The sequence below is a fragment of the Eleutherodactylus coqui genome, chromosome 2 (assembly GCF_035609145.1).
Source record: "Eleutherodactylus coqui strain aEleCoq1 chromosome 2, aEleCoq1.hap1, whole genome shotgun sequence".
NCBI lineage: Eukaryota > Metazoa > Chordata > Amphibia > Anura > Eleutherodactylidae > Eleutherodactylus > Eleutherodactylus coqui.
This window is the reverse complement of record NC_089838.1, coordinates 141,619,327-141,633,914: the sequence shown is the minus strand read 5'-3', so window position 1 is coordinate 141,633,914 and position 14,588 is coordinate 141,619,327. Positions and strand designations below refer to the sequence as shown.

Genomic DNA, 14,588 nt, shown 5'->3' with positions numbered 1-14,588 from the left:
AAAAAACCATTTACACAAGGTTTCATTTACTCCACTATAACAGAAATCAGAACCCAATGTATATTGAAGAGAAAAAAGTAACGGTGACCTCCATAAAGAAGAAAACAAACTACTGCGCATGACCAATGGTGAGCGGCCGTAGTCATACACAATACAGAAAGTTTAGGTATGTGGGGGGGGGGTCACCGACTGGAGTCTGCTGCGGGCCTTCTGCATGCAGGATCTGGTCCACCCGTGTGAAGCCGGCATAAAGCCTTGAGGCAATAACCCCAGGAGAAAGTAGACTACAAAGAGGGAATCACAGGTAGGGCTTGAACCCAAGTAAGCTCTTTCAGTTAAAGCCATTGGTCTAGAAAATCCTCCTGAAGGAAGGAGAGACCTCTTAAAATGGGCTATTTGCATAGATCTACAAAGGCCCATTGAGACACTCTGAGATGGATACCAAGTCCAACCATGTAAGCCACCAAGAGCCTGTCCAAAAAAAAAAAAAAAAAAAGATAGGCCCAGCATCTGCCTGAAAGATGCCACGCTTGAAAAAGGGCATGGAAATAACCTCAGGAAATTGAATAGTTCCCATTATTGGGAACAAAGGGGACGATGAGACCAACTTCCCAGGAATTAATCTAGCAACTAGGGAAACTTTTAGGCCTCATGTTCACGGGGGGAGGGGGGGGGGGGGGGGGGGAAATTCAACAAAACGACCGCCATCCACATAGCCTGTGAAAAAAAACAGTCCTAAGATAAGTGAATGCATCTCTAGATCAGAGGGAAAAGGGGTTGGAGCCCAATGTCACATGGTTTGTTCCTGTCAGTCTGAACTGTTAGGCCTCATGTCCACGGGCAAAAGAAGAATTAAAATCCGCAGCGGATTTTAACTCTTCTCCTGCCTGCGGATCCGTATCCCATAGGGATGCATTGACCACCCGCGGGTAGATAAATACCCGCGGATGGTCAATAAAAGTGATTTTTTTTTTTTTTTTTTTAAACTGAGCATGAAAAAATCTGGACCATGCTCCATTTTCGTGCGGGTCTCCCGCGGGGACAGCTCCCACAGGCTTCTATTGGAATTTACTCACCCGACGTGCCCTGCGCATCCGCCGGGCCGAAGAAAGAAGATCCGGCCGCGACGGAGAGAAGATCAAGAGCGGGCGAGAGGTGAGTTAATTTTTATTTTTGCCTTATGTCCGCGGGGCAGGAGGGACCCGCTACGGATTCTCCATGTAGAATCCGTAGCGGGCCTGACTTTCCCCGTGGACATGAGGCCTAAGGCAGGTTTCACACTTGCATGAAAATTCCACTATAATGTACAGTACAATGTTAATGAACGGGGTTTTAAACTAAATCTATCCACTAACAGCAGGGGGGAAAAGGAAAAAAAGTTGTGGATTCAAGTAGAATTCTCGATTTGTTGTGGAAAAGTGATTGTGGATTTAATTACATTGAAATGAATGAGTGAAAGAAAATAAAAAATAGATCTGCCATGAAATCTTCCACATATGTTGACTTACTTTGATAAGAATTGCACCATTGCCCAAACTCCACCATACATGAGTCCTTTAATTAACCAGGAATCAATATCAAGATCAGCAATAAATCCAACCAACCAAATGACTAGGAATGGCGTTCCTAGCATTACTTTTTGGCGAAATTCCTGAAAAAGTAAGCAAAAAACAACATATTAAGCCAAAGTTTACAATACGTTAAAAAAATAACAAATAAAAAAAACTATATAGCATCTCAAATATACTATTTTATAAAGGACCTGTAATGACTTGTTATTTCTAGTTTGAAAGCCTGGTCCATTGAAGATTCTTATTATTACAATAAATGCTTCAAGACATATTAAAGGGGTTGTCTCGCGGCAGCAAGTGGGGGTATACACTTCTGTATGGCCATATTAATGCACTTTGTAATGTACATCGTGCATTAAATATGAGCCATACAGAAGTTATTCACTTACCTGCTCCGTTGCTAGCGTCCCCGTAGCCATGGATCCGTCTAAATTCGCTGTCTTCTGGCGTTTTTAGACGCGCTTGCGCTGTGCGGTCTTCTGCCTTGTGAATGGGGCCGCTCGTGCCGGAGAGCTGGTCCCGCGTCGTCATCGTAGCTCCGCCCCGTCACGTGTGCCGATTCCAGCCAATCAGGAGGCTGCAATCGGCAATGGACCGCACAGAGCCCACGGTGCACCATGGGAGAAGACCCGCGGTGCATCGTGGGTGAAGATCCCGGCGGCCATCTTGGAGAAGGAAGAAAGAAGACGTCGCAGAGCGGGGTTTCGGGTAAGTAATATATATTTTTTTTTTTTTTTTTTAACCCATCCTTTGGGTTTGTCTCGCGCCGAACGGGGGGCCTATTGAAAAAAAAAAAAAAAAACGTTTCGGCACGAGACAACCCCTTTAAGGCGCCCATGATTTTCACAACATGCCAGCCATCTCTACTTCCATAAAATATATGAGTGCTGGGATATTCTTTTTTTATTTTAATAGTTCATACTTTGTCACAGACAAAAAAGACCTTAAAAATTATGTAGGGGGCTTTTTTTCTAAACACGGCCGCTTGACTTTCTGGTATATTCTTAGGATTTGAATCTATAAAAACTCTATCAGAAAATTTATTTCAGTATTTTAAATACATTCATCTAGTACTCTTTTCACTGCCCATAAAAGAATACAGAAGGCCCAGGGATGTAATCACCATGCATCACAACGCTACTTCTTACCTTGTCTGCCTTTAGCTTTTTCAGGAATGAGGGATTATCATAGCCTTTAGCTTGTCTCGCTTCTTGCAAATGGTTAATCATCCAGACATTTTTCCTCTGCTTTGCTAGATCGAGCGGGGATTCTCCCTGTTGGATTACATGCAGTATACAAGGTTTTCTTAGGCTACAACTGCTTAGACATGTCATAACTTTAAATTAGATATACAAGGTATACTTAATGAAAGTTGTCCTTAAACATGACAATAACATGGAAGTTAAATAAAAGGTATCTACCGTGTTTCCCTGAAAATAAGACAGTGTGTTATATTAATTTTTGTTTCAAAAGGTTTAACTTTTTTACATGTATAGCTGCCTGGACACTATTTAAATTGATTTTTTAAATTAACTGTTAGCAGGGCTTAATTTTGGAGTAGGGCTTATATTTCAAGCATCCTCAAAAAGCCTGAAAAATCATTTTGCATCCTCAAAAAATCTGGAAAATCATGCTATGTCTTATTTTCAGGGCATGTCTTATTTTCAGGGAAACAGGGTAAGCAGGGCTACTGTAACACTGCAGACTGATACAGCATTCATAATGCCTACATCAGTGATGGTGATAAAATTGACAGGCTGTGGAATTGAATTCTGCACCACAAGGTAACGTCCGCACAGATTTCGTGTGGATTACTTGTAGACAAAATTTTTAAGATCTCATCCACTTTGCTGCTACTGTAAATGCTACAGACTCGCTGTGCGGAGGGTTCGCGCAGAAATTCTGCAGCAAATCGGCCCCGTGTAAACCCCACTTAAAGAAGGAAAATAAAATTCTCTACTTAACTCCAACTAGTTTTACCTTAATGTTCTGTGCATCAACATTGGCACCAGCGTCAAGCAGCAAACTAATGACTGTAGTATTTCCAGCTAATACAGCCCAGTGTAACGCAGTGTTCTTGTGGTATTTATCACCAAGATTAACAGACACGTTAAATGTAAGGAGCAGCCTTGTGGGGTCCACACTAGAAAAGAAAGACAGAAACAAGATCTCCTTTTCATCTGTCATACTTCTACCATTAGGTTTACAACTTTAAAGACACTCCTACTTTTCTTTAGTACATAAAAATCCTTTGCTTTAAAAAGGGGTTGTCCGAGTTATATATTGTTCTGTGAAAGTAAGTTCCCCATGCAGGAGAACAAAATGAAAAATACTCCCCTCTCTGTGCCCCTGCGGTGCCCAACACCGCTGCTCTGTCCTCTGCTGCTCCATTTACAAGCTGCAGCCTTGCCCGTTTCTGGGACATGACAGGCACTGCAACCAATAACAGAGCTTAGCGACTGAGTGCCAAGCTCAGTTATTGGCTGCAGCGCCTGTGACAGCCTGGAAACACTGTTTCAGCCATAAAAGACAGCCGGCAGTGTATGCAGTGCCATTTTAACACCACACGCTTGGCACATAAATACTTCCTGGCACATGAGGGGTTTAGCACATGGTTTACCTGTTCCGTTTTTTACAGTTTTGCTTAAAATACTGTGATATACAAAAGCAGGAGAGTCATTACCTGTGTGTTCTGTAAGCTGCCCACATTAATGGAGTCATACCATTCTGATCCATCATATCTACATCCTGGAACAACAAAAAGGGGTAAACTTGTCAGAGTGAAGATTAAAAAGTACCAGTTATGTCCTAAAGGCGGCAGGGCTGGCTGCATAGCTCTGACTCCATTGCTGCTTTTCTTTCCTCATACGCCAGTTCTTCCATATGGGCTTTTAAGACTTGGCTCCATAAATCGGTCAACTGGGTAACGTCATATTAGATAGTCTGATGTTCTTCACCTTTAGGACATGATAGGTCCTCTCTAAACAGTCCTATATTTGACGTTTCAAGTCAGCTATACTATATCTATGGCTAAATAATGCATGAAGAACACACAAAAAAACAAAACAAATTGATAACAACTATGGTGCAGGCGTCATAAAAGGTCTGCGCCTGCCAATACATACAAGGGTCAGTACTTCACGTTCAGATGTTTCTTTCATATAAAAACCAATTCCTGCTTCGTCCACGTCAGAGAAAAATACTTCTATGCAATACTGCTTGTAGAGAAATGATGTTTCGAGCAAAGGCCCTCTATCGGGCTAACAGTTCCAAAAACTACATCCCGAAGCCGGATGATGGTGCTCTGCAAGAAGCCTGACCCGTACTTCTATTGTACACAACAATTGGTGGAAAGGAGATCTTAGCACAGGGGTACTGGCGCCCAGAACACACACTTATGAGAGGGTGCTGTCTGAAGATGCGCTGGCTGACAGACCGGTAAACTACAGGAGATATGAATTAGAATATAACTGTCTGTGCTCACAGCTCACTTTCAATCATAAAGAGATCGCAACATGGAAAATTAAGTCACCAAAAATTCTTTGAAAAAAAAATAAATAAAAAAAATTGTTTAATTTAAAAACTTGTTTTATACAACTGGACATTTTCTAACGACAAATCTCCTTTAGGCCCGCTGCACACGGGCAGAAATTCCGCAGCAGGATTTCACATAGAATTTCGGCCCGTGCCCGCCTAGGATTGCATTAGATAACGCAATTGTAGACAGACGGCTGTGACTTGTCCACATAAAAACTCACGCGGAAAACAAATCACGGCATGTTCTATTTCTGTGCGGGTCTCCCAGAGACCTACACAGAAATGTCAGTGGTGACGGGCCGGAGCACAGCAGAGAATGAAGACGCCGAGAGCGGGTAAGCCGCAGGCCTCTGCAGGGGCACAGTACCTCTGCAGCGGGATCCAACCTGGCCGTCTGCAGGCGGACTTAGGCCGCCTGCAGATGAGCGGGTCAGATCCGGCAGCGAGAATTCTTGCCGCGCGATCCGACCCGAGCGCCTGCAGGGACGAGCGCGTACTCACCCGCGCCTGGCGGCCCCGGCTCTTTCATGTGCCGGCTGCCGCGCAGCCGGCGCATGCGCAGACCGAAGCCGGCGGCCGGGTGAGTGCGTGCCCCGCAGAAAATTAGGACATGCCGCGGTTTGTTTGCCGCGCGAGATTTCGCGCGGCCAAACCGCGGCCGTCTGCATAGGAGTGCGTATTTTAATGCACTCCTATGCAAACTTTCAGCGGCGGAAATCCCGCGGGAAATCCCGCGGCGGGATTTCCGCTCGTGTGCAGGCGGCCTTAAGGTAGGAAAAATATATCAAATATATATTCCATTAAATATATTTGATTGTTTGCAAGCAAACCATATGCAGCATGCTCTTTATAAACAATTATAAGTACACCAAACAAGGTTACCAGCTATGTAAATCTATTATACCCACCTGTCCCTTCGCTATAAGATATGCCACAATAGACGTATGCCCAAACTGGGCAGCTAGGTGAATACAGCTGCAGCCTTCTCCATCTATAAGTGAGGGGTCAGCGCCATATTTCATCAACTGGACAACCATGGAGAGATGTCCTTGTCTGAAAGGCCAACATGATATAGGTTAGAGATCCTTGGGGAAAAAAAACAAATCCCCAAGGTCAATGCAAGGACTTCCTGCAGAAAATATATAAAGAGACACGGATGTGACATGGGTAGTAATGCAATATCTGCTGCCACTGACTAAGGCATCATGTCCACGGGCAAAAGATAATTTTAAATCCGCAGTGGATCACCCGCACGCGGATCCGCACCCCATAGGGATGCATTGACCACCCGCGGATGGTCAATAAAAGTGAATTAAAAAAAAAAATTTAAAAAATTAAAAAATGGACATGCTCCATTTAGGTACAGGTCTCCCGCAGGCTTCTATTGAAGCCTATGGAAGCCGTCCGGATCCGCGGGAGACCTAAAATCAGACTATACTCACCTGCTCCGGATCTTCCCTTCTTCGCGACTTGATCTTCTCTCTTCGGGCTGGCGCATGCGCGCGGCACGCAACCGGCGTGCCGTGCACATCCGCCGGGCCGAAGAAGGAAGATCCAGCGCGACGGAGAGATCAAGCCGCAAAGAAGGAACAATCCGGAGCAGGTGAGTAATTGTTATTTTTAGCCCTCATGTCCGCGGGGCAGGAGGGACCCGCTACGGATTCTCCATGAAGAATCCGTAGCGGGCCTGATTTTCCCCGTGGACATGAGGCCTAATGTTTTGGTCAAGGTTTAGAATATGCATCTTTAGTCACCAAATTTCTCCCTTCAGGTTATAGATGAGGAAAGATGAAGAAAAGAGGCATTTTTCAGTGCATTAACCAACTTCCAGGGATCAACAGTAAAATGGTATCTCCATCTCTATCCACTAGGATATGCCATTGGTTTAGGAGAGTGTGTGTGTGATCTTCTAGTGTAGCATGCCATCACCAAATGTTCTTCCTTCACACACCATAACTCCATCCACTTTACTCTTACCTAGTTGCCCAATGAAGAGGAGTGGAGTTTAAGTCACCTCCAAGTTGGTCCACAATAGCACCTTTAGATATGTAGAACCTGCAGAAGAAGAAATATGATATTTACTGACAGGCAGGCTTCTTTTGTATTATTACCACTGAGGGTTTAACGCCTTTCCACATGTCCTAAAATTGATGGGCCACCTCCATTAACACGAGCAAAAAGATTTTAGAAAACGAGTCTCTTCGTGCTTAGCACAACCAGTCTGTGTATGTGGTCTCCTGGACGTCTGAATTGAGGCAGTGCAATACATTCTGCTTGCAGCACCTCCGGGAGAAACATTTAGCCTCCTGCAGTTGCCACCAATGACTACAAGCTAATCACTGGGGTATGTTGTGGAGGGGTGTCCTAAAGAGTAACAAGCACAGTTAGTGCACTAAAAGAAAAAAAAAAAATTTATAATATTAAAATATATATAGATTTTTTTACCCTGGACAAATACTGATCTGTGTTCGGCCAATAGGGGGGGGGAGGGAGGGGGGGGGGGGGCACACAACTAAGAAGCTGCATTTGAAAAATAAAAAATAGATATGGCATGAAAAATACAACCACTGGAATACATATATAGGTTTACATTAACTCCATATTGCAGTGTGCAAAAATAAGGACCAAATATAGAGGTAAGATAAGGTTGTCTGAGAGTTCTTAGGCCAGTTCCTCATGGCCGAGAAACTCATACAAGATTTGTGCGTTGCAAGACGTGTAAACATGAACCCCATTCTTTTGGATGAAGTGAAACGAATGGGTTCATATTTGTGCATTTTGCAACACACAAATCTTGTGCGATTTTCTTGGCTGTGTAAAAGCTGCCTTTGGTCTGGTTCACATGGTCAAGAAAACCGTGCGAGATTTCTGCGTTGCAATAAAAACACATCGCAGCATGTCCTATCTTCCTGCGATATCACCCAATGTGTTCGATGTGACCAGCGGGCGGCAGCAGCAATGGCCCCAAGCAATGGGAGAACTCCGCGATACTCTGCCACGTCTGATTGTTCTGGCTGGGGAAATTCCTTCATCACTGCAGAGATGAAGGGATTCCCCGTAGTGATGGAAGGCTGTTTCCATCTGAAAACACCTCGCATACATGGGGCCTTCACATGGTGGAAAGTGCGATATTAGATTGTGAAGCACAACCTGACATTGCTCTCGCCCGTGTAAAACTAGCCGTAGTCTGGGATCACACATGCCGGAATCTCGGCAAAATCTCACAGTTTGGCCACAGCGAAAAAACCACGAGATTTCCGCCAAAAAAAGCGCTGCTTCAAAACCCGTGGCACTTAGCTGCGGGTTTTAAAGCGGCCTGGCTGCTTGCTTTTCCGCTGCAGCTGTCGCTCCCACAGAGGAGAGCGCGGCCGCACCGGAATAAAAGAGAAAAAAAATTTGACATGCTGCGGCCGCCGAATCCGCGCCACAGCGCTGGCTTTGCCACGACGGAGTCGCCGTCCCATGTGGGTAAGATTTCTGAGAAATCTCGTCCACATGGCTGGCCAATACCAGGATTAGCGGCTGCAGGGACTTGCCGCAGTGAAATTCTGGACGGAATTTCAGCGGCAAATCCGCCTGTGTGAACCCAGCTTAAGAGTGCGCTCAGTCATGGCAAATTTCACCTCATTAATTTGAATTCAGTTAAAAGAGAAATTTCCTGCAGATCAGCACCAAAATCTGCCGCGAATCAGCCACGTGTACCCCCTTAGTGACGAACCCTTACCCCCTTAGCGACAGCCTGTATGCACCTTAACCCTTTTCAGTCCGACTTGTATCCTGATTTTCCTAGGAGGCTTACTCTTTTTCTGCCCTTATACAACAGAGCTATATGCTGGCTAAAGCTAGTACTGCATGAAGTGACACGTTGGATAGGCTCCGACAGCAGAGAGGTTGGCAATATACAGTAAGAGAACCCCGACGGACGTCTACCAACATCGGAACTGGACAGCCTTAAATCATAATGTCTTCACAGGTCAGACAGTGGATTGGAAAGGGTTAATGACCAACTAATTTTTTCAGTTTTTTTCCATTTTCCTTTCCAAGAGCCATAACTTTTTAATTTTTTCGTAGACAGCCAGATGAGGGCTTTTTTTTATTTCAGGACTAGTATTTTTAATGGCATAATTTTTGGGATATGTATGATAAAGTATTGTGTAAAACTTTTAATACGTGTTTTTAAAAATACACGGTGATTGGAAAAAATAAAATAAAATGCCATTTGTGGTTTTTTGGATTCCATTTTTACAATGTTCAGTGTGCAAAATAATGTAACAACATTATTCTCTGGGTCAGCACAACTCAGCACAATTTGGTATCACCAGGTTTTGCCATTTTTGTACATTCTGAGCAAAACTGTCCCATGGATGGTGTTATCAGTAACTGACATCTGTGTATTACTGTACATACAGAGATAGCTGTCATTAATAGCTCCGCCTATTGGACTGTTCAGCTCCGAATGAGCAGAGATATAAATGAATAAAATACAAGTTCTACTGAGGCTTTCCCCATAAAACTATATATCAGTCTGCACAGATCTCTAGCAGATAAACAGGTTTTCAGTTCTGGAAGATGAAAGGAATCTGACGAAGCCGCCACCATGTCGGACATCCTAAATTTTGGGAGCAGCCCTGCTTCTCTGTTTAAAAGAGTCTCTCTGGGCCTGGATAAACAAAGATGGCCACATCCGCTTCTCCGACTAGCTGATACACACTGTGCATTAGCATGCAGCATTATTCTAAGACACTACATGCTGCTTTGATTGGCCACTGTCACCTGTGTGAGAAGCATGGGCAAAAAGGAGCTGCATGTAGGGTCTTAGACCCTCACAATATGCATCAGGTAGTCGGAGAAGCGGTTCGGCCATCTTTGTTTCTCCAGGGAACAACAGGTCACTTCAACACAGATGGATGTCGGAGTAAAGAGGATTTTACCCTCTGCAAAGTTGAAATGATCGGGTGCTTAGAAACCAGTGTTAGGATAGGGAGTAGTCCTCGAACACGAAAGCCAACACAATGCTATCATCCAATTTAAAACACAGGGGTCCAGGGTATTAGAGATGGCATCAAACACAAAATGCGTAGATACATGTTTTGCATATTTTTAGTTTCTTAACCCCTTAATGACATGGCCTATTCTGGGCTTAAGGACGCAAGGATTTTTGGCGGATTTTCTTCTCCATTTATCAACAGTCATAACTTTTTTTATTTTTCCGTCGACGCGGCCGTATGAGGGCTTGTTTTTTGCGTGGCGAACTGTAGTTTTTATCGGCGTCATTTTGGGTACATTGACTATATTGTAGAACTTTTTTTTTTATGATAGCAGGGAGAGAAAACACATCAATTCTGCCACAGATTTTTTTTTTTTTTACAGCATTAATCATGCAGCATATATGAGACAATCCATTTTTTCTGCGGGTCGGTACGGTTACAGCGATACCAAAATTTTTACATTTTTTTTAGGTTTTTCCACTTTTCTGCCACAAAAACTTTTTGGGAAATCTTTTTTTTTTTTCTAAATCGCTGCATTCAAAGTCCTGTAACTTTAATTTTTTGATGTACGGAGCTCTGAGGGCTTATTTGCAAGACGAGCTGTAGTTTTTATTGGTACCATTTTGGGGTACATACGGCTTTTTTGATCCCTTTTATTGTGTTTTTAGGAAGACAAAATGCAAAAAATTAGCATTTTGCCTCAGTTTTTTAGCGTTTTTTTTTTTACGCTTTTTTCCTTGCACAGTCAAAAGCATGTGCAACTTATTGTACGCGTCGTTACGGACGCGACAATACCAAATATGTGGGCTTTTTAAATTTAACCTTTTTTTTAATGCAATCTGAGAAAAAGCATGAAAAAGGCGGGGTTTTTTAACATTTTTTTTAATTCATTTTTTCTTCTTTTTTTTTTTCCCACAACATTTGTGTCCTGATGATCGCTGTGATAAGGCATGGCAGGGCTACTGTCTCGTGATAACATCGCGAGAGCCGTCCGAAGACACAGAGGGAGCGCTCCCTCTGTGAACTGTTTCCCTGTCGCGATCTACTTCGCGGCAGGGAAGGGGTTAACAGCGGGGGGGGGGGGGGGCGCATCTCCAATGCCCCCCCCCCCCCCCCGCTGTTGCAGCGGGACGCCGGCTGTGACTAACAGCTGGCTCCCACTGCGGGATCCTATGTGATCCCGCGCTATCCCCAGGACATAAGTTTACGTTCTGTTGCGGGAAGTACCCCGCTCCTGGGACGTAAACTTACGCCCTGGAGCGGGAAGGGGTTAATGACAGCCCCCTTTTTCCCCCCTTATTTTCATTTTTTCCTCCCCCTTTTAAAAAAATCGTAACTCCTTTATTTATCCATTGACGTCGCTGTATGAGGGCTTGTTTTTTGTGGGACGCGTTGTATTTTTCAATAATGCCATATAATGTACTGAAAAACTTAAAAAAAAATTCTAAGTGGGGTAAAATGAAAACACAAAAAAAAACAAAACGAAATTCCGCCATCTTTTAGTACGTCTTGTTTCTACGGCGCACAAACTGCAACAAAAATGACATGATAACTTTACTCTATGGGTCAGTACGATTACTACGATACCAAACTCGTATAGTTTTTTTTTACCGTATTACTTTTTTTTTCAAAGACATTCAATTTTTTTAATTTTCTGCGCGCAATAACTTATTTTTCCATCGACATATGGATAAGTACTTAAAACCAAATTTATGCTTCATTCCATCCACAATTATTACCAGTAGCAAGTAGCGTTGAGGAAACAAACAGCCGAACAAAACAGTTCCCTTGTGTAAACCAGTTCCTTTGTGTATACTCCTAGGAGACATACCGCACTGCTTGGTGATAGCTTGGGGACAGTCAGAAATCACACAATGTCCAACTCTCATCCATTGCACATATACAACTACATTCCATCAGAAAATGCACAATCATTCCGGAGATGACCAAATCAGGACACAGTCAAATTTGGATAAAAACAAGGTTTAGAGAGGAGAGGATGAGGAAGGTAGGACGACAGCTCTTGTGCTGAAATATGCAGAGCACTGAGCTGTCATCTGAAATCTTCCGGAGTTTTTACTGCATACTCAGCGCAGTAAGCCCCAGAGATTTCCCTGCCATAATATGGGAATAATAAAACCTGCCACTGAAGGGGTTAATTAAAAAAAAAACAAAAAAAAAAAACATGCATTTTATGGGCATTAAAGCCCTGCAGGTCGTGGACGTGACCGCTCCATGCTGTCGGTTACTGGAGGTAGCCGCCATCCTGGAGCGGTCATGGGAGGGTCAGAGGAAGCCCCCCTTCCCGGTCACATGACATCGTATTAAAAAGTCAATTGAAAGAAAAAAAATAAAAAAATGTAACTTTCAACTCCCCTTGCGGATCCGATCCATAAAGGGAGTGGAGAATACTCACCCCTGTGATGTCCCCTGGGGTTCTGGTCCTGCAGGACCTGACGCCGGCGTCATTATGTCAAGCGCAAAGGGCCAGAAGGCCCGGAAAATTTACAACTCCATGCTCCTGGCTAGTATGAGTAGCCGAGAGCACAGAGCTGTCACTGGGAGCTGCTGTATGCGGTTTCCGGTCACATGATCATTGTTATCCAAAGGATAACAGCGATCATGTAAAACTTTTTTTTAAAAGTGTGAAGAGAAAAAAAAAAAAAAAAAGTTTGTTTGGCAAAAGCCACAGATTGCCAGGCTAATTTAAAATCTCCGAGCTCCTGGCTACTAAACATAGCCGAGAGCCTGGAGATCTTACGGGCGGGCTGCAGTATGCGATTCCTAGTCACGTGATTGCCATTATCCAGTGTAGAACAGCGATCGCGTAAAAGTTAAAAACTACTAAAGTTTCACCTCCTGCCATGGATCCGATCCATGACGGAAGGTGAAATTACTTACCTAGGGCCTCCGGTGATGTTCCCCGAGGGGATTCTTATCGGTGGACCTTTCCCAAGATTCGGCGCATGCACCCCTCGCCAAAATGCCAGATGTTAGCACAGAAGCTGAGAAGGGCCCAGGAAATTTTTAAATCTCCTTGCTCCTGGCTACTAAAGATAGCCGAGAGCTAGGAGCAGTGACCGAGGGCCGCAGTGAGCGGTTTTCTGTCACGTGATCACTATTAACCAATGGATAATGGCGATCACGTAAAAGACAGTTAAAGTTTGACGCTCCGTTCAGTTTGGGCCCCGTTGTGCATCCAGACGGAAGATTAGGGCCACAATGGGTATGTTTCTGAACTTGGGACAAACAGGGGTATGCATTTTGGGCGAAAATCTCTATATGTGCGGTACAAAAAAATAAATAAATACAAACCAAAAAAATTATATATATTTTTAAAATGACACAATTGCCAAAATACAAAAAACCTAATTTTTTCCCCCCCTTCTGCTTTGCTTAGATTCATTCAAAAACCGTGGGGTCAAAATACACAGTACACCCCTAGATGAATTAGTTAAGGGGTCTAGCGTTCAAAATTAGGTCACTTGGGGGGGGGGGGGGGGTTCTCCATCGTTTCTCCACTCAAGGGCTCTACAAGTGGGCAATGGGGCCTAAAACACCTTCAAGCAAAATGTCTGTTCTGAAAGCCACCGGCTGCTCCTTTCAGTTTGGGCCCCGTTGTGCATGCGGACATAAGATTAGGGTCACAATGGGTATGTTTCTCAACACAGGACAAACAGGGATATCCATTTTGGTGTGTAAATCCTCATTTTCATGTGCACTATAGAAAAAAAAATCCTGTCTTTAAAAATGATATATTTGCAAAAATACTGTTTTTTTTCCCCCTGCACAAAAGCGGAAGCGATTTCCACTTGTATGCAGGGAGAAAAAAGAAAAAAAAAGAAAAATTTATTTATATATATATATATATATATATATATATATATATATATTCGCTTAATCATTGCATGCTATGGGCGGCATTTGCTGTGGAATCTGGAGGCAGACGCTCACTTCAGAATCCTCAATGCAAATCCGCCCGTGTGCAGGTGACCTAGGCAGGAGTATCTAATACTTCACACTATAAACATACCCTGCATTGTTCTGCTAATCACGTGCATCTGATAGTAAAGTCTGAACAGCAAACAGCCTACTGTTACCTGTACACAACTTTCTACATTGTGGTTACTGGGAAGCCTGCGGACAGTAAACTTCTCTGTTTCTGTGACCTAGCAGCTTCCTTTCCTGAGAAGGCCTGTGACAAGGATGGCCTCTGAAGTTATACTCACTTCACCAGATCTATCCTATTGTTGATGGCAGCCCAGTGAAGCAGAGTAACATTCTCCTTGTCAGGCTGTCGTACATCGTAGCCCGCTTCCACCAGCTCCCTGCAGCGCTCGTAGATTCCATACCTGAACAGGAAACCAAAACGGAAAAAAAAAATTAGCAAACACTTATGGTGAAACAAACAAAAGTCCTCCAACATGTACAAGATCACCTGTTATCTCTGCTGAAGGACTGTGGAATTTATTCTTTGTGCCTTTTGGTTCTT

The 14,588-nt window shown here is 43.7% G+C and overlaps 1 protein-coding gene across 1 annotated transcript in view; it reads right to left on the bottom strand.

Moving 5' to 3' along the window:
- ZDHHC17 (zinc finger DHHC-type palmitoyltransferase 17) overlaps nucleotides 1-14,588 on the bottom strand; it is a 50,761-nt gene that overhangs the window by 21,689 nt on the left and 14,484 nt on the right. Inside the window, exons 3-9 of the mRNA XM_066591680.1 lie at nucleotides 14,326-14,448; nucleotides 7,086-7,163; nucleotides 6,017-6,161; nucleotides 4,255-4,319; nucleotides 3,552-3,714; nucleotides 2,720-2,845; nucleotides 1,509-1,651 (exon numbers count right to left, since the gene is read on the bottom strand). Of these exons, the coding sequence (XP_066447777.1) occupies nucleotides 1,509-1,651; nucleotides 2,720-2,845; nucleotides 3,552-3,714; nucleotides 4,255-4,319; nucleotides 6,017-6,161; nucleotides 7,086-7,163; nucleotides 14,326-14,448 (843 nt within the window). The remainder of the gene's footprint in view (nucleotides 1-1,508; nucleotides 1,652-2,719; nucleotides 2,846-3,551; nucleotides 3,715-4,254; nucleotides 4,320-6,016; nucleotides 6,162-7,085; nucleotides 7,164-14,325; nucleotides 14,449-14,588) is intronic.